Genomic DNA, 21461 nt, shown 5'->3' with positions numbered 1-21461 from the left:
AAGCTCTATCATAACATTTCAAAACAAACCCACATACTTGCCATATCCTCTTCCTGGTCTGAGGATCTGAAAAGATTACCACATGACCACAGTGCTCCTTATATAGGGTGGGTATATGGTAATTGGGACATACCACTTAATTGCCAGGGGTGTGTGCATTCTTCTGTGTAATTTATATAATGAATGAAAGAGTTGTGTTGCTAAAAACATGATTAATACTCCTTACCTTGTAAATGATGATGATTTCTGTAAGATTTGGGAAATGTTTTCTTTGTTTATTATTTTCACTAGTCATGTAGGTGAATGTATTGAGTGAACGTGTCCTTAAGGTTCATTTTGTCCATATTTATCAGTCGTGAGGAGCTGGATGAGGTCGAACCCATGTCCAAGTCTAGGAGAAGGGGGCGGGGGAGAGGGCCAGCTAAGCCTCAAACTGTGGTAAATAAGCCAATCCTTCCTTTTATACTCTAATGATGTAAATGTAGTTTTTCAAATGATTATTATAATATGCACTGTACATGGCTGTTGTACCACTCTACTTATCCATGAGTTCATTGGCTGCCGGTACATAGTCAACTACCATGATCAAAGCTATTTAAACTGAAGTGTGCGGTGTCTCCTGCACAATGCTTTTTATTTTCTTTATTCACTTATTTGATGTACCTGGTTACATCCTTTTACATATCTTTGTGGCCTCTCAGAGTAGACTAGTGCTGATAGTTTCTTCTAGAAGTGACTGTTACTGAAATGTCCACACTGTTGGGTAGTACTATGGTAATAATTTAATAATCTTTAAAAAGAAAAAACCTCTTATTTGAGTTCAAAGGCCTGTATAGTGATATTTGGAGCTCCAGACAGACAGACAGACATCAGTAGTATTTGAATTAAGCCACCTGCTTCCACGTCATGTAGGTACATTAATGTTTTCATCCAGCAACTATCCAGGTCAGCTCAGCTATAGAATAAGTTCCTAGTTCACTGGCATAACAAGCAACCAATAAGGTTGGTTGTAATGCAAAAAACATTATTGTGATAACCATAGAATAAATTAGTGTAAAAGTGTAAAAAAAAAAAAGTGAATGGCATGACCCTCAAAATATACAATGTACTGTAGGAACATGTGGGAGAAGCTGTTGAGCTGCCATCTGATATCTCTTTCATCCCTCAAGCCACCTACAAGACCAGGAAGGAGCAAAGCTGCATCTGAAGAACAGTCTGTCAACGTACCCACTCTTGAAGGCTCGTCCAACTTGCAACAGGAGGCGTCCAGGCAGGATTCCCCTGTCCATGAGAGCAGAGAGACCCAGAGGAAACCGGGTATCACACCAAATGACATGCTTACAGCCGTATTCGCTGTGAAGACTGCCATGGTGGTGAGAAAAGCATCATTAGAAGGGGGTAGGGATTGTTGCGAGTTGGGCATGGAAATAATGTTTTAAGAGAATGAGCAGCCCACTCCCCTTCCCTTCGCATTTTTGTTGAGGTGCAAATAGAAAGATAAGCAGAGATATTGTAGGGTATGACTTTTGGGACTATGGGTTCTATTATGATTTTTGCAAAATGAGTGGTCTACTTAAAATATTCATATTGCACGAAAAGTTTCAGCACAGATTTGTGTGTAATGAGAGACGATGAGAGAATGAGCAGGTTAATCGTCGTAACCAATACAACCAAATAATAATGCCGCCACAAACTGCAGACATCTCATTGACTCTATCTCTCTGTCAATCTTCAGACAGTGGTGGACGAGTGGTTGGACAGCTATAAGCAGGACCGAGAGGAGGGGCTGCGGGTACTCATCAACTTCATCGTGAAGTGCTGCGGGTGCCAAGGTCAGTTGGAGTCTGAGAGGCAGAGGTTGAAGTTCAACAGTTCTTCTAACGTGATCTCAGTATAAGCATTGATTTGGATGCCACTCTAGTGTGCTAAGTTGCTAACAATGCAACGGCACTGGCACATACTAATTGTCTCCACCAGGCCGAAGGCATGGGGAGAGAGTATGTTTTGCACTCCGTCCGTGTGTGTGTTTGTGTGTCCGTCCGTCTGTCTGTGTACAGCTAATCTCCGGCACCGTTAACCTGGTCGATGCCAAACTTTGCACACACACTCCCTGGATGCCAACGATGAACCTCTGCCCCAATTGTCCAAAAAGCCCGCAAATTGTTTCACACTATCTCTAGTCATGTGTTCAAGACGGATCTGTCCCATATTTCATATTCCATCCTAATTGGCTAACATTGTCATTGGCTTTCAAAGTTTGCAGGATCAAATCACGAACGCAGCGTGCAATTTCCGCGAAATCTTTCACAGACTTTCTTACTAGGCTGAGGAATATATCTTTTCACATTGGCCTGTTATAGTACCACCAACAGGTGGATTTTTGCAAACCTAAAATCACCCAATTGCCATCCAATGTTTCATTCATTTCATTTCATTTATTTATTTATTCCGAACATGTTAAAATATAAACGAGAAAAGACAAAGTAAATATTAAAAACAAAAAAGAAGCGTCCAAAAATAATAATAATAATGATGACTTTCATAATCCTTAATTTGTGTTTATGTTCATGTAGATAATGGGCTGGCGTTTTACAACATAGCAAATTAGTATGTGTGCAGATGAAAACAATTTTATTCCATTTCAGCAAAATGTTATATTCTGTGTTTTTTTCCAGGTGTTGTAACCAAAAGGATGTTGGACAACAAGGACTATGCCACTATCATCAGCAGTCTGACCAAAAGCTTCAAGGGGGTGAGAAATGGAAAACATGTTGTGTTCTTTCCAAGTCCCGAGTTTGACTTTTTAAAAAAAAATCTCTGCCAGGCTGCTGTGGCTGGAGACAGAGATTATATTTTCCCCTCTGTCTGTCCTATGTGTCTGTCCTATGTGTCTCTGTCTGTCCTATGTGTCTGTCCTATGTGTCTCAGTCTGTCCTATGAGTCTGTCCTATGTGTCTGTCCTATGTGTCTCAGTCTGTCCTATGAGTCTGTCCTATGTGTCTGTCCTATGTGTCTCAGTCTGTCCTATGAGTCTGTCCTATGTGTCTCAGTCTGTCCTATGAGTCTGTCCTATGTGTCTGTCCTATGTGTCTCAGTCTGTCCTATGAGTCTGTCCTATGTGTCTCAGTCTGTCCTATGTGTCTGTCCTATGTGTCTGTCCTATGTGTCTGTTCTATGTGTCTGTCCTATGTGTCTCAGTCTGTCCTATGTGTCTGTCCTATGTGTCTGACTGTCTGTCCTATGTGTCTCAGTCTGTCCTATGTGTCTGTCCTATGTGTCTGTTCTATGTGTCTGTCCTATGTGTCTGTCCTATGTGTCTGTCCTATGTGTCTGTCCTATGTGTCTCAGTCTGTCCTATGTGTCTGTTCTATGTGTCTGTCCTATGTGTCTCAGTCTGTCCTATGTGTCTGTCCTATGTGTCTGTCCGTAGCTAACTGCTGGTCCGATCTGTGTCACATTTTGCATGCAAGGGCACTGCAGTCAGCAGGCTTTACATTTTGGCTTATAACATTTGGTCATACAATAACATTTCTCTTCATCTGGTTTCCTTGGATCATCATGATTTAACTCCCCACGTATATGCCAGATTGTGAAAATGTCTTTATGTCTGATTTCATATTCTATACCAACTGGCTATAATTAAGTCATGAAACAGTGTTCAATCGCCACCAAATTTGAATCAAACAGTGACGGGCCTCTAAACAATGCAGAGCCAAACGCCATTTCACTTCACAGGGGTTCCACAAATGCTATAAATATTTTATGTTTTGTATTTCTTTGCAGAAATATCTCTAATAGTAGGATAAATTATTATTATTTAAATTGTACACACAATGTACTGCTGCATTGAGTGCATTCACAACTTTACAGCAAAAACCTCATTTGTACCCCGTAGTACAATGCGGTCACATTTGAATTGCGTCGTTGCATCATTATAGTTATTAATATAAGATAAAACAGCATTTCTCCCACCTCTGCTGTTTCCCAGGTCTCCGAGAAATACCCTCTGTGCTCCACAGAAGCCAAGGGGAAGCGTTTCAACAAGAACCTGTGTGAGTTCGTCACGGTTCTGGTGCGCTCGTGTGAGAACAATCTGCTGTATGACGATAACCTGTTCTCCGTTCTGCTGGCGCTGCTCACTAGCATGTCTGACTCACAGGTCCGAGCCTTCAGACACACCAGCACACTGCTGGGTGAGTTGGCAACGCACATTCAACCACACACAAACATAGTCATCTGGCTTGGAATTAGGAGTTAGGAGTGAGTGTGTGTGTGTGTGTGTGTGTGTGTGTGTGTGTGTGTGTGTGTGTGTGTGTGTGTGTGTGCGTGTGCGTGTGCGCGTGTGTGCGCGTGCCAGCCATGAAGCTGATGACGGGTATAGTGGATGCATCTGTGAAGGTGTCCGCTCGACTGCAGACCATCACTCGGCATTTCGAAAATGAGATCAACAAGCCAGTCCAGCACCAGGACTTCACCAGACTGGAAGACCTACAGAACACTATCACCCAGGTGTCACACGCACACACACACACACACACACACATCCACATTTACCTTATTTTCACTTTTAAAGGAGCATTCCCCCTGCCATCCCCCCTCGTTATAGCCTCCCTTCCCTCTCTACTCCCTCTGATAACAGCCATTATTCACGCCTCTCTCTCTGGTTCCATCCCATCTCCACTGAAAACTGCCTCTGTTACGCCCTTATTAAAGAAACCTGGTTTAGACCCCAACAACTTCAGTAATCTCCGCCCCATCTCCAACTTACCATTTTTAGCAAAAATCCTGGAAAAGGTTGTTGCAACTCAGTTACAGGCCCACCTCTCCAACAACAACCTATTTGAACAGTTTCAGTCCGGTTTCCGCCCCCACCACAGTACAGAAACAGCCCTAATAAAAATCACCAATGACCTCCTGTTAGCAGCCGACTCTGGACAGTTATCAATTCTCATCCTTCTCGACATGACCGCAGCCTTTGACACCATCTCACATTCCATCCTCCTCGACCGTCTAGCCTCCATTGGCATATCCGACACACCCCTACACTGGTTCCACTCCTATCTCTCCGACCGTACTCAGTTTATTCAGCTAAAATCTTTCATATCCCACTCCTCTCCCCTCTCCTCTGGTGTTCCCCAGGGCTCTGTCCTTGGCCCCATATTATTCATAATATACCTCCTCCCACTTGGCGCAATATTCCGCAAACACAACATCAATTTCCACTGTTACGCGGACGACACCCAGCTCTATGTCTCCTCCACACCTACCTCCACCCTCCCACCACCCTCCCTCTGTGCCTGTCTTCACGAAATTAAAGACTGGTTCACCTCATCCCTCCTCAAACTAAATGGCAATAAAACCGAGTTAACCCTCATTGGCACCAAATCCTCACTCACCAAGCAGCCCAGTTTTACACTCACCATAGACAACTCCTCGGTTTCCCCTTCCCCCCAGGTCAAGAGTCTGGGTGTCGTCCTCGACAGCACCCTATCATTTCATACCCACATCAATAACACCATCCGGTCAGCCTACTTTCACCTTCGCAACATCAACCGCCTCCGCCCTTCACTCACCTCCAACAACACTGCCATCCTAGTCCATTCTCTGGTCGCCTCCCGCCTCGATTACTGTAACTCCCTTCTCTTCGGTCTCCCCCACAAACTCCTCCATAAAATCCAACTGGTCCAGAACGCTGCAGCCCGCATCATCACCAAAACCCCTGCCATCTCCCACATCACCCCCGTTCTGCACCAACTCCACTGGCTACCCATCAAATACCGCATAGACTTCAAGATCCTCCTCAACACATTCAATGCCATCCATAACCTCTCCCCCCCATACCTGTCTGATCTCATCCATATCAACACTCCCACCCGGGCACTCAGGTCTGCCTCCTCCACCAACCTCACTGTTCCCCCAGCTCGTTTGTCCACCATGGGGGGTAGAGCTTTCAGCCGCTCTGCCCCTCGCCTCTGGAACAGCCTTCCCCCTGACATTCGAAACATGGACTCACTCCCCACCTTCAAATCCCACCTCAAAACTCACCTATTCAGACAAGCCTATGCTCACCTTGAGTAAAGGTCTGCTGCAGGCCTTTGTGTTTATTTTAAACTTGCTTTATTATATTGTATTTCTTTTCTGTTTTGTTAGGCGACCTTGGGTGACCTGAAAGGCGCTATATAAATAAAATGTATTATTATTATTATTATATTATTATTCAGTGATTTGGGTGATTTGGAAAACCACCCAGTCCGCCCCGGTAACAAAATGTGCACATGCACGCTCTACAGTGGGGGGAAGTGCAACAGGCCAACAGCATGTGCACCAAGGCCCGCCCCCACTCGATCATGATTGGAGGAAGGCCCCTCTCATCCTGATTGGATGAAGGCTTTGCCACCCGTCACCAAAACTGAAACTAGGGTTTTTTGACCCCAGGGGCTCACTGGGGACAGGGAGGAACTCCTTATATGGTCAGCACACTCTATAGTAGGGAGGATTATCCAGAAAAAAAGAAAAAACAAGTGATATTTGAATTAAGTCAAATCACTGAATATACCTTTAATGTAATCCCAAATTGCTCATACGTGTGTGTGTGTGTGTGTGTGTGTGTGTGTGTGTGTGTGTGTGTGTGTGTGTGTGTGTGTGTGTGTGTGTGTGTGTGTGTGTGTGTGACTGTGTGTGTGTGTGTGTGTGTGTGTGTGTGTGACTGTGTGTGTGTGTGTTGCAGTTGAAAGACAATCTTGAGGAGCTGACGGCCATGACAAACAGCACTTTCAATGGTGTGTTTGCCAACCGGTACTGTGACACAGTGCCAGAAATCAGGGCCATCTGCATCCAGGAATTGGGCACCTGGGTAATGCACAACCCAGGGTGCTTCCTCGGTGAACAATACCTCAAATACATGGGGTGGCTCCTATCTGACAAGGTGAACCCCCCCCCCCCCCCCCCAGTCATCCAATTTGGACACATGCATTAACACACACAAATAATTAAAAAGCCTTCCCAAGACAGCTCACTGTGTGTGTGTGTGTGTGTGTGTGTGTGTGTGTGTGTGTGTGTGTGTGTGTGTGTGTGTGTGTGTGTGTGTGTGTGTGTGTGTGTGTGTGTGTGTGTGTGTGTGTGTGTGTGTGTGTGTGTGTGTGTGTGTGTGTGTGTGTCTGTCTTCCGTCCGTCCGTCCGTCCGCTCCCTCCCTCCCTCCCTCCCTCCAGGCAGGCTCAGTGCGCCTGCAGTGTGTGCTCATACTGCAGGATTTGTACCAGAAGAATGATTTCATTGGACACCTGGAGATGTTCACCAGCAGATTCAAAGTCAGCAATCCTCCTTGATTTCTATACCTTTTCTCACTACCATTTCTTTCCTCATTTAAATCAACAAACCATTTGCTGTATGTGGGAGCTTTAGGAGCACACTGGGGATTGTCATTCTTAAAATTAGAAGGTGACGGCCAAACACACATGTCAAGGACTTCATTATGTATCTGTCCGTGGACTGGACACCCATTTGAAAATAGTTTGTGCTAGGGGGTTTGTGCCAAAAATAGCAGATGGACAAGCTCACTATGACGCATGTTTACAAAGGTGTGTGTGTGTGTGTGTGTGTGTGTGTGTGTGTGTGTGTGTGTGTGTGTGTGTGTGTGTGTGTGCGTGTGCGCGTGTGTGTGTGCGCCCGTGTGTGCGCATGCCCGTGTGTGCGCATGCCCGTGTGTGCAGGACAGAATTCTGTGCATGACACTAGACGTGGAGTTGGCCGTGGGTGTTGAGATCATGAAGCTGCTGTTGCTCATCTATCAGTGAGTCTGCTCAATGCATGTGTTACTCAGCATACAAAAGTAAATAAAAAAAAGAACTGGAATACATGATGGAAATAAAACTGGGACAAAATTGTCAAAAATCAGATCATGTACATTATCTTTTTAACATAAAATAAGCTGGAATTAAACGTATGGAATATAACTCTTCTGGTGTGTTTGTGTCTGTCCTTTGTAGGCAGACAGAGGAAGGCCTGACAGACGCAGAATGTGTTCACTTGTATAGTCTGGTGTTTGCCAAGGACAGAAGACTGGCTGCTGGTGCTGGTACTATCATCTACAACATGTATGATAACATCCCTCTACTTTATATCCACCTGCCTACAGTATCCATTTCACAGCCTGGCTCTCTTTGGTTTCCCTAGCATGCGCTGCATCAAAACTCTTAATAGTACACACCAATATATTTTCAGAAGTACAAATCTACCACACTTCTATTTTTTCCTAGTTTTAAGTAATCTGCAACATGCAGCATACACAAATAAAGTCCACAAAATCTACAGCACATTCAAATGTTAAGTTCTTTCTAGTTATAACTCAACCCTTTCTGTGTGGAGTTTGCATGTTCTCCCCGTGTCCCCTAGGGTAGGTACCCTCACAAAAAACATGCAGTAATCCTGGTCTCTAAACTACCTCCCCCTGGCCAGCCGGGGCGCCTGATGGAGGGGAAAAAAACTGGTTGGAATAACGTGTTCCTTCCACGCGCTACGTCCAACCAGGGAAACTCCCCCCTGTCAGGTGTAAAAGGAGCAACTTGGACACTCATGCATGAAGGAAGCATGAGTTCAAGTCTGTTGCTCTCCCCATGTCCCCCATATATGGGGACTAGGTTGACGGAGGGTGTGTAGAGCCCTGGATCACATTAGATAATTGACACAGGGGTGAAAAATGGGTTACAAAATCGTGGGATAAAAATTATAAAACATAACTCAACTCATCTGTATGTGTGTATGTTAAGTTATTTCTAGTTTTGTGTGTGTGTGTGTGTGTGTGTGTGTGTGTGTGTGTGTGTGTGTGTGTGTGTGTGTGTGTGTGTGTGTGTGTGTGTGTGTGTGTGTGTGTGTGGCTGGCATGTGCGTTTGTGCGTGTGTGTCAGGTGGAAACAGAAGGTAGAGAAACAGAAGGGACGTGCTGATCAAGATGACACCATGGTCTTTTTTCAGTTCCTGGTGACCTTCTACATGAAGTCTGAGGTAATTTCTCTGTCCTCATAGCGATGTAGAATGTTTTTTTTAAAGAAAAACAACCCGCCCTCTCTCTCCCCCCCTTTTTCTGTGTTGTCTGACCACCACTCATCCCTCTTTCCTCTGCACCCATGTTTCTCTGTCGTCTCACAATGCTTAAAGTGCAAAATCAGGTGTTTATACTGTATGTATAATGATTTGCTTCAGCATTCAGGAGCTCATCTCTCTCTCCCTCCCTTCCAGCTTCATGAGCATGGATCTTACCTAGTGGACAGTCTGTGGGGCGTCCCTGAGCTGAGGGACTGGAACACCATGACCTCCCTGCTACTGCAGGAACCTGGTACTAATGCATACAGAAACATCCTCATAGAGTGGGGGGGGGGGGGGGGGAGAGACCTATAAAGATCCATTCTATCCCCCTTCCCTCCAGTGTTGTTTTTGGCAGCAAATTTTGATTTTAGTTTTAGTCATAGTCTCTTAAATAGTTTTAATTTGTGTAAAGTGTAAAATGACTTATACTGGATCTCTTGCCTTTGCAACCAAGTGTAAAATGACTTATACTGGATCTCTTGTCCACTAGTCCCTTCCTAACATTTAGTCTAGTTTTTATTTGTTGACGAAATTGTCAGTATATTTAGTCTTAGTTTTAGTCATCATAGCTTAGTTTTCATTTAGTTTCCATTTAGTTTTCGTCAGTGAAAAAAGGTAGTCGACGAACATCTTTCGTCTTAGTTTTAGTCGACGAAATCAACACTGCTTCCCTCTTCTCCCAACAGCTTTAAATGTACAGTTGATTGTCTGTGTATCTGTGTGTGCCAGGTCTTCAGTATGAAGAGGAGGGTGCTCTGATAGAGCTCATGATATGTGCTATCAGACGGGCAGCGGAGGCTAAACCCCCTGCAGGAAGAGAAGAGGGCAAGAAGGTGGACACACACACACACACACACACACACACACACACACACACACACACACCTATTTCTGTCTTCTCCTCACTGCCCTATACAATACCTTTTGTATCTGTTGCTCTGAGTGTACACACCATTGGTTCCCAACCTTAGTTTTTATACTGAAGGAGCACCTCAGAAAATATTTGGCTCTCCAAGTACCACCATAATAACTGATTAAAATTGTTAAAAAAACTGATTGTATTACTAATGTGATTAATCCGTTCTCAAATCTTCCATTAACGGCTAGGTGTGATGTCATGCCTATTTCAGCATGGCTGGATACCTATCAACCTACCAGTTGCTTGGTCAGAAGAACTACCTGTAGTAATATAAATATTTCATTCCACTTTTGTCTTTTTTTCTCCTTTTATGGGCTCAACTACTGGTACCAGTGGTGGTTGGGAACCTCTGCTCTACAATGTACATCTGTGAACTTGTTATGTTACGTGTGTGTGTGTGTGTGTGTGTGTGTGTGTGTGTGTGTGTGTGTGTGTGTGTGTGTGTGTGTGTGTGTGTGTGTGTGTGTGTGTGTGTGTGCCCGTGCGTGCGTTTTCAGGTCTTAAGCAAGAACGATAAGGAAAACCAAGTTCGAGACAGGATGCGTATCACCAATCATTTCATCCCTGTCTTGCCACAGCTGCTGGCCAAGGTACAGTACATAGGAAAGAGTGGAGGTATCTGGGTGGCGTGGGTCTAGAGTACATGCCCACCACAGTAGAGTTGATTCCTCCACGGTACCCCAGTAAACACAGTTGTCAGTATTTGCTGTCAGGGGATTGTATTCTTTGTTGCATGCAACTACAGTTGCATTGGTGTGACATGTCCTTAAAACTGTTTTGGAGTTGCGACTAGTTGCATTGGTGTGGTTTGGGCCTTACAGTAGTACAGTACATGTTCTATACAATTTTATTATAGTGCCAACTTCATCACAACAAGTTCTCTCAAGACACTTGACTTAACATATTAAGCAGAGACCCGACATTGTTTAACCACTTTCAACCTGGTGTTTTCAAACGTTTCCAAAATGGCAAACGCATCACATGATGCGTTGTGAGCTTGTAGATTTTAGAAATGTTTTAGTGTAAAATAGCACGTAAGGGGGGGTGGACTACGGGGGGCTACACTAATCCTTTCCTTTACCTTTACCTCTGTCCTCCAGTACTCTGCAGACGCTAAGTATGTGAGCCGCCTCCTGAATGTCCCTCTCTACTTTAACCTGAAGACGTACAGCACCAATGGACAACTAGACAGGGTGAGCAGAGAGGAAGTCACCCAGTTTACCCACATCCATTAAAGTTCTCAGTCATTTGGAGTTGCATGCTGCACACCGAAAATAGCAGATCTACAAGCTCAGCTTGTAGATTGGCTATTTTCAGTCATTAGTTATTTTAAGTTATTAAAGTATTAAGTTATGTTATTTGAAGTGAGCAAACTAGCAATAGAATATGTTTAGAATCATCTTCCAGAAACATGAATGGTCTCAGAAATGTCATGATTTCTTCAGCTGTTCGGCCTAAAACATCATTACATTTTCAGTCTTGAGATTTTCTTTTTGTTTTATTCAATGTACCCAGAGGTCAGGTTCCAGGTTAATTTCTGCGACTTGGGGTCATCTTCTCTGTCTGTGTTTTTCCTCTCTTTCGCTCTCTCTCTCTCTCTCTCTCTCTCTCTCTGTGTGTGTGTGAGCAGTACCTGGATCTGCTGCTGGAGCCAGTGTGTGGCATTGTGGTGAAACACACAGAGGCCAGTGTGCTGGATGCGTGCGCCAGTCTGTTCAGCTCCCTGTGCTCAGAGCAATACACTTTCAATGCTCGCTCCAAAACCGCCATCAGCTGTCTGCTGGACAACCTGACAGACCGCTTTAACCCCTTAGTCCGCAAGGTGCTGGAGGTAGGTACTGTAGTGTGTGTGTGTGTGTGTGTGTGTGTGTGTGTGTGTGTGTGTGTGTGTGTGTGTGTGTGTGTGTGTGTGTGTGTGTGTGTGTGTGTGTGTGTGTGTGTGTGTGTGTGTGTGTGTGTGTGTGTGTGTGTGTGTGTGTGTGTGTGTGTGTGTGTGTTCTGAATGCCCTTGCCGACAGATTTCAGTAACTTGGAATCTTTAGTCCCACATGGGATGTGGGATGTTTAGTAGCCCTGATAAAACCGACTTTTATTACATGCATACAACTATACTTTTTGAGATGACATTTAGAGGTTTCTCAGTGGGAGTCCATTTACTTTGAGACTTGCATTACATAATGTGTGGAATATTACATTTGATGGTTACTTGAAAGCAGCCTTACATTTTCAGAAATGTGTTGGCTTAATTCAATAGAATTAACATTACCTAACATTAAGTACCTATTTATCTGTATCACAATGAAAGTAAAAAAAAGAAATCATTAAAATCTTAATTGTTTTAGGGGACTGCTGATGAAGATGAACTGTATGGTGCTGCCACGGCATTGACCAAGATGGCTGGTCTCAGCAGGTAAATTAAAGCAGTGTATGTGCATTGTGCATCATGTGTGCATCCAAGTATATGTCACAAGGTGTGCTATTTGACACACAATTAAGTATATTGGGTTAAAGTGGTTGCATATTTTTATACCCGCCAATTAATGATCCTATTAATTCCTATCTCTGTCTGTCTGTGTGTGTGTGTGTGTGTGTGTGTGTGTGTGTGTGTGTGTGTGTGTGTGTGCGTGTGTGTGTGTGCGTGCGTGCGTGCGTGCGTGCTGTTCCAGATCATTTAATATAACCGGGTTACAGCTCTTGGAGCCCTGTCTTCAGCTACTGAAGAAGGGTGTGAAGTCCGCAGACATGAACAAGCAGGTGTGTGCCTGACTGTTTTCGCACATCCTTCATGACAGTCATACATAGTACACAATACACATAATGAGATGTTGAACTCAACCACCACATACAGTTGGAGGCCATCGATATTGTCCTTTTCTTTTTGCTGAGGTTTGCGTGATCTGCGACAGAAGGACAGTTAACCCATTTTGGGCGGGAACCCCTTTTGGTGTTTTAAACATTGTTATAATTTAGCTATTGAAAAATAGCAGATCTACAAGCTCATAGCGCGCCACCGAGTGGCGCGCTACGAGCTTGTAGGTCTGCTATTTTTGAAAAATCGTGAAAATATTTATTTCAGAAAACTGGAGGATTTAGAAGGATTTTTAAAAATGTTGAGGTCAGGCCTAAATGGGTCAAATGATAAGGGACAATATCGGTGGCACCCAACTGTACATGCTTGTACATTTTGAGTGGTTGGACTTAGGACGTGTAACCATTTGAACCCCAGCATCCATATTCTGAAGGGAATATTAGTCAAAACCTTTCAACCACACTACGAAGCCAATTTTTGGCAAAGATATTTGGTGCAGACGGACAAAAGCGCTCAGAGTAGAACGCCAACGAGGGTGCAGGTTACTAAGTATAAAGTATTTGAAAACAAATTGCTATCAGTTTAGAACTAACTTTAATAATTAGCAATTATACATAACGGGTTAGACGATGCTTGAATACATACATGCTATACCATGCTATGATACAGCATTACAGGGTACATAATGGTGCCTTCTCCACACAGCCAAGCCAGTTGAAACAGCACAGTATTTGGCAAGTTGTTTGGCTTTGTCCTGACACACACACACACACACACACAAAGTTAAACAGTAGTGGTTAAGACGCGTATATCTATTCTACGTCCGAGCATAGTCATGGTTACGCCCCGCCTGCCTCTGATTGGCCTACCGACACTGCCGGCCTTACCAGACTTGTGCCAAGCTGTCATTCTCTTGTACTTATTTCCCACCACGGAGTAACCTCGCGTCTCTGAGGACAGTCCCTAGGCCAATCAGAGGCAGGCGGGGCGTTACCATGTCTATGCTCGGACGTAGAATAGATATATGCGGTTAAGACGGATAGAGCTGAAACCTGACTCCTTCCTCTATATGATTCCAGCTGATGGTTGCAGCTCTGCATACTGCTGCCTCCCACCTGTTCTGGATCAAGTCCTCTCCTGCCGTGGTAACCACTATACGCACACAATCATTAATTCTGCAAAGATCAAATGCAGCATACTTTCAGAAGACAAATGTTTGCACAGTGGAAAATACTTTTTATTTTATTATGTTGTGTTGTGCAAATCTTTGCTGCAGTTGCTGCTCTTTCACTGTTTTTGTTCACTGACTGGAGCTTCAGTTATTATTCTATAAGTTGTTGGGGGACAGTACTATACGTAGTATGGGAGTAATGGTGTCCAATCTGCACGCTTTAAAAGGGTGATTTCCACATTGAGAACTCAATTAAGATAAGTCCATTTACCAAAAGAAAACATCATCAGGGTGATTGCCATTCATCTGCACCAATTTTCAGCTTGTATGATATCGCCCAATTGATAATTCAATGTATTGTATCTTTCTATTAAAATGTCCCCCAAATGTAGTTGTTGTGCCAATTGCAAATTACTGATCTACAAGCTCACAACACATCTGCATTTTTTTAAATGTATGAACGTTTTGGATGTCCAAATATAGGGACGCCAGGTTGACAGTGGTTAAGCTGTGTTAATCAGTCACAACAATCGCCCAGCCTTCTCTCTTCCAGATGCAGCCACTGCAAGTGAAGAGGTCGTTGAAGTCTTTCTACAAAGTGTCTGAGAGATGTCTGTCCTCCGACCAGGCGGAGATCAGAAACAAGGTCAGATCTACACTGTAGAATCAAGTCCGGATTACTTTTGTTCAAATGTTGGATAAGCTGTAGGAAGACATGGCCCAAATTAGGGGGGCTTGCCAGTATATCACCAGACGACCACATACTGTAACTGCATCGTCCCTGGTTAAGTGTGTTGCATGTCCTTCTGCATCTCTGTCCCATTTCCTGTCTCTTTTCCATTCTATCTAAGAAGTAAAAACTGCAACAACAAAGAAAGACATAAAATTACTATGAATGAATGTGTGTGTGTGTGTGTGTGTGTGTGTGTGTGTGTGTGTGTGTGTGTGTGTGTGTGTGTGTGTGCGTGTGCGTGTGCGTGTGCGCGTGCGTGCGGTCCTTTGAAAACTCCAGGCCTTTGAAGTGCTGTGTGACCTATTGGTGCTGTACAGCGGGTATGTGGTTCGTACCCAGGTAGACCTCAAGATGCTGAGCTGTTCTTGCCCTGAAACCCTCCAAATTGAGATGTCTGGCTTCCTCGTCGACTTCATCTTCACCGCCCCCGAAGACGACGAGCATGCTGGTGCGCCCACGTGTAATGGAGCACAGAACGTGACTCGCTCATCCCTTGGTTCCCGAAGTATTTTCTCTATGGAGAATAACATTGGGTTTCTTAAAATCGTCTCATATAAGCATTGCGGTCCAGAAATAAACAAACTGCGATTTTATCATTTACGATAGTCAGTCAGTCATGGAAATGTAACTCATTTGGCGGCAGTAATCTTAGCGATTTCTCGCAGTTGATTCTTCATATCCATATGAGTCAAACCAGGGCTGGACTGGCCACCGGGCATACCGGGCATTTTCCCGGTGGGCCGCGACCGTAGGGGTGCACTGCACCCGGCGGTGCAGTGCAGGGGTGGGGCCACATAATATTATGTTGCTTAGGGCCACTACTGTTTGTATCATTTATGTTGTTCTGTAAAAGTGGTGGTATTAGGGCTTGTTTGTGTGTGTGCCTCGACGGAGTGGGTGGTAGAGTTTCTGCTATCTGCGCGCTGGTTGTGGTGGGCCGGTCTGGGCCAAATTCACGCGAAAATGCCCGGGCCGAATTTTTGTCCCAGTCCAGCCCTGAGTCAAACTGCCGGGATCATTTGTTTATTTTTGGTAAACATTTCTTATTTGATGCGATATTACAGTACGTTTTAACAGCGGGCGAGCATCGGCCGACACATCGCCCGTCATCGCCCGAAAAGATGAATTATTTTTATCTTTTCTGCGACATTGCCCCGCCCACTTTTCGACCATCGCCTGCTGTCGCCGGTAGTCACTGGGTCCCATAGACAAATAATGCACTTCCGGAAAATTAGTCTGGCTGTCGCCCGCTGTTAAAACGTACTGTAAGAAGTGTCTGTGGGAATTCAGAATGGCCTGAAAAGGTTGAGAGAATGTGTCTTATATGTAACGTATAGGTGATTCATTATCTCTCTACTTCATATTTTTCTGGGAGACCCACTGACGCTTATTACATATTGAACAAGTGAATAGCAAAGGAGGAAAAAAAAGTGAAAAGCGTGGAGTACATCCTCTTCGTGATTGACATGGAAGCTATGAATGAAAATGTCCATTCTCTTATTCTCTATGTTAATTTATATATGCAATGCTTATCAGTTCCTCATACCTCTCCTCTGTTGCTTCGAACATTCAGGTGACTATGCTTACAACTGCAGTAGGGTTACACGGTTCACCGCCAATATTGACCAGTGTTGACTTGTATAATATTGAAAAAAGGCCACGGTTTCTCTCTGTCTTCACCCTCAGTCTTTCTGTCTTCCCTACCCAGATGAGTCGGAGGAATTGAAGCTAGCCGCTGTCGAACGGAAACGCAACCAGCTGGCTGGCTACTGCAAACTGATCCTCTTCGGAGTGCTGGACCTCAAGGCTGCCGCAGATGTCCTCAAGTATTATGACAAGGTGGGGAAAATGCAACAAAATGTTCTGTGCTACATGAATTGACCTTTTCATTTGGATACCAGCTTTCTCAATAATAGAATACTGTGGGAAATGAACAGATGGGTTCAAAACAACCAAAAAAGTATTAACACCAAAGGTTAACGGGGGGAGTCAGTGAGAGAATGAATGAAGGAATGTGTGATTTAGAGGAGGGGAGTGAGAAATAGTGAGGGTGCTAACAGATGAGTCAGAGGAGGGGAGTGAGAAATAGTGAGGGTGCTAACAGATGAGTCAGAGGAGGGGAGTGAGAAATAGTGAGGGTGCTAACAGATGAGTCAGAGGAGGGGAGTGAGAAATAGTGAGGGTGCTAACAGATGAGTCAGAGGAGGGGAGTGAGAAATAGTGAGGGTGCTAACAGATGAGTCAGAGGAGGGGAGTGAGAAATAGTGAGGGTGCTAACAGATGAGTCAGAGGAGGGGAGTGAGAAATAGTGAGGGTGCTAACAGATGAGTCAGAAGAACAGTGGGTGAAATAGAAGTTGACAATGATATAAGAATAACACTTTTACAATTACACAGTGTTAACATAGTAATCCAGTAGAAAATATATATTTTTTCTGCTGTGAATTTGAGATTAATTGGAGTCAGCAGATCTTTTATAGACTACCTGTAATAAAAGGTTTTATATAATAAGCAGCACAACAAAATTAATGTTGGTCAATAAACTAGTATAGCAGTGTGCCTGGTAAAATAAAGCCTAGTCTACTTTACAAATTGTGAGCTTGTAGGCATTTAGTTGATTGCTTCCTTCCAGGATTATTTACAAAAGCCCTACATGTCCAAGATGACAGAGGAAGGTGGCTGGGATTTGATAATGACAAACTTTCTTTCCTTCTCTACTGTAGTTCTATAGTGACTTTGGTGACATCATCAAACTGTTTCTAAACAAGACCAAGCTCATCGATCCAGTCGAGAGTGCCAAGACCGTGGGCCTCTGCCTGCAGCAGGTGTGTGTGTGTGTGTGTGTGTGTGTGTGTGTGTGTGTGTGTGTGTGTGTGTGTGTGTGTGTGTGTGTGTGTGCGTGTGTGTGTGTGTCTGTGTGTGTGTGTGTGTGTGTGTTGATGTGTGTAACTGGTTTGAATAGTAAATAGTATTTCACCAATTGACATACGGCAAATAATGCTTGTAATTGATAAATGTTTTTTTGTTTAGAGATGATTCTTAACCACACTAACCCTGGCTTCCCTGTTTTATCCAAGTAGCCATTTATTTTTTTCTTCTTATAATTTTTATCCCACGATTTTGTAACCCATTTTTCACCCCTGTGTCAATTATCTAATGTGATCCTGGGCTCTACACACCCTCCGCCAACCTGGGGAGAGCAACAGACTTGAACTCATGCTTCCTTCATGCATGAGTGTCTATGTCGCTCCTTTACACCTGACAGGGGGGAGTTTCCCTGGTTGGACGTAGCGCGTGGAAGGAACACGTTATTCCAACCAGTTCCTTTCCCCTCCATCAGGCGCCCTGGCTGGCCAGGGGGAGGCAGTTTATAGACCAGGATTACTGCATGTTTTTGTGAGGGTACCTACCCTAGGGGACACGGGGAGAACATGCAAGTATCCATTATTATGGATGGAAAGAAAGATATGTAACTGATGCATTGCATTTGCATTGTCAGTTTGTAGATCGGCTATTTTCAAATAACCGAAAATAGCGGTTAGTGGTTAGAGTATAAAATAGCAAGTATTATATTGCCAAGTATGAGGTTCCCACATGGAACCTTGTGTATTGACAATGCAATCTTAGGCAATACAGGACCACTGCTTTTGAGTATGAAGTAGGTGAGGTTTCACTGTCCAAAGAAAAAACAATGCACATCCTCTGTTTCTTGGTGCCAAGCCAAACTGCACAAATGGAACCATGAAAAACAAAGCGGGAGCTCTGATTTACGACAAACAGCAGATACGATGCTCAGCCCCACCTGGTCTCACTGATCAGATTGATGCTCAGCCCCACCTGGTCTCACTGATCAGATTGATGCTCAGCCCCACCTGGTCTCACTGATCAGATTGATGCTCAGCCCCACCTGGTCTCACTGATCAGATATGATGCTCAGCCCCACCTGGTCTCACTGATCAGATTGATGCTCAGCCCCACCTGGTCTCACTGATCAGATACGATGCTCAGCCCCACCTGGTCTCACTGATCAGATACGATGCTCAGCCCCACCTGGTCTCACTGATCAGATTGATGCTCAGCCCCACCTGGTCTCACTGATCAGATTGATGCTCAGCCCCACCTGGTCTCACTGATCAGATTGATGCTCAGCCCCACCTGGTCTCACTGATCAGATATGATGCTCAGCCCCACCTGGTCTCACTGATCAGATTGATGCTCAGCCCCACCTGGTCTCACTGATCAGATACGATGCTCAGCCCCACCTGGTCTCACTGATCAGATACGATGCTCAGCCCCACCTGGTCTCACTGATCAGATTGATGCTCAGCCCCACCTGGTCTCACTGATCAGATTGATGCTCAGCCCCACCTGGTCTCACTGATCAGATTGATGCTCAGCCCCACCTGGTCTCACTGATCAGATTGATGCTCAGCCCCACCTGGTCTCACTGATCAGATTGATGCTCAGCCCCACCTGGTCTCACTGATCAGATTGATGCTCAGCCCCACCTGGTCTCACTGATCAGATTGATGCTCAGCCCCACCTGGTCTCACTGATCAGATTGATGCTCAGCCCCACCTGGTCTCACTGATCAGATTGATGCTCAGCCCCACCTGGTCTCACTGATCAGATTGATGCTCAGCCCCACCTGGTCTCACTGATCAGATTGATGCTCAGCCCCACCTGGTCTCACTGATCAGATTGATGCTCAGCCCCATTTGGTCTCACTGATCAGATTGATGCTCAGCCCCACCTGGTCTCACTGATCAGATTGATGCTCAGCCCCACCTGGTCTCACTGATCAGATTGATGCTCAGCCCCACCTGGTCTCACTGATCAGATTGATGCTCAGCCCCACCTGGTCTCACTGATCAGATACGATGCTCAGCCCCACCTGGTCTCACTGATCAGATACGATGCTCAGCCCCATCTGGTCTCACTGATCAGATTGATGCTCAGCCCCACCTGGTCTCACTGATCAGATTGCATATAAACTACTTTATTTTAAAATACTGCTGTTGTAACTTGTCTCGTGTGGAAAATCCCAACCACTTAACCACTTAAAACAATGCAAAAAAGCAGCTAAACAGCCTGCAAAATTCAGTGCAATCTCTTGTATCGGCGTTGCTACTTGTCTGCCTGAAGGGTGTGTGGGTATTTGTTCAAGATTTGCTGACTGCATTTTGTACAGCACCTTGTAAATATTTGTGTCCTTGTATTGTATCTCTTGTGTGGATGAAAATAAATGATTTGTGTGTGTGTGTGTGTGTGTGTGTGTGTGTGTGTGTGTGTGTGTGTGTGTGTGTGTGTGTGTGTGTGTGTGTGTGTGTGTGTGTGTGTGTGTGTGTGTGTGTGTGTGTGTGTGTGTGTGTGTGTGTGTGTGTGTGTGTGTGTGTGTGTGTTTTCAGCTATTCACAGAGCTGAACCCTACTGAGAACACTGGGAAGGAGTTTAACGAGATCAAAGAAGTGGCCAAGAGGCATGCCGTGAGCCTGGGTGTCAACCTACAACCCATCCAAGAGCAAGTGCAGGCCCTGCTCAAGTTAGTCCCTCCTTCTCTGCCCTTGTTTTGCATTTAGCTGAGGATGTTCTCCACAGAGACTTAACCACATGAACCCTTGCACCCTTTTAGAGAGTATGCACATGCATAAAGTGAGTGGCAAATCGAGTGGGTTTAACGTAGTTTAATGCAATCAGATAGGACTTTTCAGTTTGGATGTATGGGCTGTCAAGGCCAGAAAGTAGTTTTTTTTGCCACTCGGTAGGTGCTCCTGCATAACTTCCGGGTATGATGATGATGTCACATGCATGCCTTCTATTCTGAGGAAAAAATTCAGCGAAACTACATGTACATCTACAACCTCACAAGGGGCATCGACGTAACACATTGTGATTATGTAGATTGGTTATTTTGGGGCGAAGAGGTTTGTTGTAGAGGGAAATTAAGCGAATCAACTTTATTGTCACGTAACAGGTTTACAGCTGTTAAGAAGTGGGTGATCATTGGTTTTTGCGCAAGATCCATCATTAATGTTTATTCAGAATGGGAGAACGAAGACAAAGAGAGGGGACAGGATGAGTATGAGCAAGGAGAAAAATCAAACCGTAAAGAGAACACACAAATCTAAGATATCTACGTAACACACAGTTGGGTGCCACCGATATTGTTCCTTATCATTTGACCCATTTAGGCCCATTTAATCCTTCTAAATCCTCCAGTTTTCTGAAATAAATATTTTCACGATTTTTCAAAAATAGCAGATCTACAAGCTCTATGAGCTTGTAGATCTGCTATTTTTCAATAGCTAAATTATAACATAATGTTTAAAACACCAAAAGGGGTTCCCGCCCAAAATGGGTTAACTGTCCTTTTGCGCAGATCACGCAAACCTCAGCAAAAAGAAAAGGACAATATCGATGGCCTCCAACTGTATGTCTCAACATTAGGCGCAAAAGTGGTAACACGTCGGTAGGCCCACATAGAATGGTAGTCCACATAGGGCAGAAAAAGCTCACTTCCCATTATGCGCTCGGCCAACCGCACCGCGTGTTCTTACTTCTTCCGTTTTCGTACCAGGCAGTGCCGCAGCCTGACAGAAGGTTTTTAATGGAGCTGTTGTAGTCCAGCCTGAGGATGTGGGTTTTAATGGAGCTGTTGTAGTCCAGCCTGAGGATGTGGGGGCCACTCCGAATTTATTCAGGCGACGAAAGCAGTATAGTCACTGCTGAGCCTTTCTCCTTACATGCG

The 21461-nt window shown here is 44.6% G+C and overlaps 1 protein-coding gene across 1 annotated transcript in view; it reads left to right on the top strand.

Annotated features, from left to right (window-relative positions):
* LOC306943196 (cohesin subunit SA-1-like) overlaps positions 1 to 21461 on the top strand; it is a 31903-nt gene that overhangs the window by 2169 nt on the left and 8273 nt on the right. Inside the window, exons 3-26 of the mRNA XM_079529399.1 lie at positions 354 to 438; positions 1170 to 1373; positions 1736 to 1832; positions 2676 to 2752; positions 3989 to 4193; positions 4358 to 4509; positions 6728 to 6925; positions 7210 to 7308; positions 7711 to 7790; positions 7987 to 8094; positions 8905 to 9001; positions 9236 to 9332; positions 9812 to 9915; positions 10499 to 10591; positions 11102 to 11194; positions 11632 to 11832; positions 12344 to 12411; positions 12668 to 12755; positions 13890 to 13955; positions 14535 to 14627; positions 14994 to 15162; positions 16423 to 16553; positions 17437 to 17538; positions 20122 to 20255. Of these exons, the coding sequence (XP_079385525.1) occupies positions 354 to 438; positions 1170 to 1373; positions 1736 to 1832; positions 2676 to 2752; positions 3989 to 4193; positions 4358 to 4509; positions 6728 to 6925; positions 7210 to 7308; positions 7711 to 7790; positions 7987 to 8094; positions 8905 to 9001; positions 9236 to 9332; positions 9812 to 9915; positions 10499 to 10591; positions 11102 to 11194; positions 11632 to 11832; positions 12344 to 12411; positions 12668 to 12755; positions 13890 to 13955; positions 14535 to 14627; positions 14994 to 15162; positions 16423 to 16553; positions 17437 to 17538; positions 20122 to 20255 (2841 nt within the window). The remainder of the gene's footprint in view (positions 1 to 353; positions 439 to 1169; positions 1374 to 1735; positions 1833 to 2675; positions 2753 to 3988; positions 4194 to 4357; positions 4510 to 6727; positions 6926 to 7209; positions 7309 to 7710; positions 7791 to 7986; positions 8095 to 8904; positions 9002 to 9235; positions 9333 to 9811; positions 9916 to 10498; positions 10592 to 11101; positions 11195 to 11631; positions 11833 to 12343; positions 12412 to 12667; positions 12756 to 13889; positions 13956 to 14534; positions 14628 to 14993; positions 15163 to 16422; positions 16554 to 17436; positions 17539 to 20121; positions 20256 to 21461) is intronic.

This window comes from Electrona antarctica (assembly GCF_951216825.1).
Source record: "Electrona antarctica genome assembly, chromosome: 2".
NCBI lineage: Eukaryota > Metazoa > Chordata > Actinopteri > Myctophiformes > Myctophidae > Electrona > Electrona antarctica.
The sequence above is the reverse complement of the archived record's forward strand: the minus strand, read 5'-3'. Positions and strand labels throughout refer to the sequence as shown.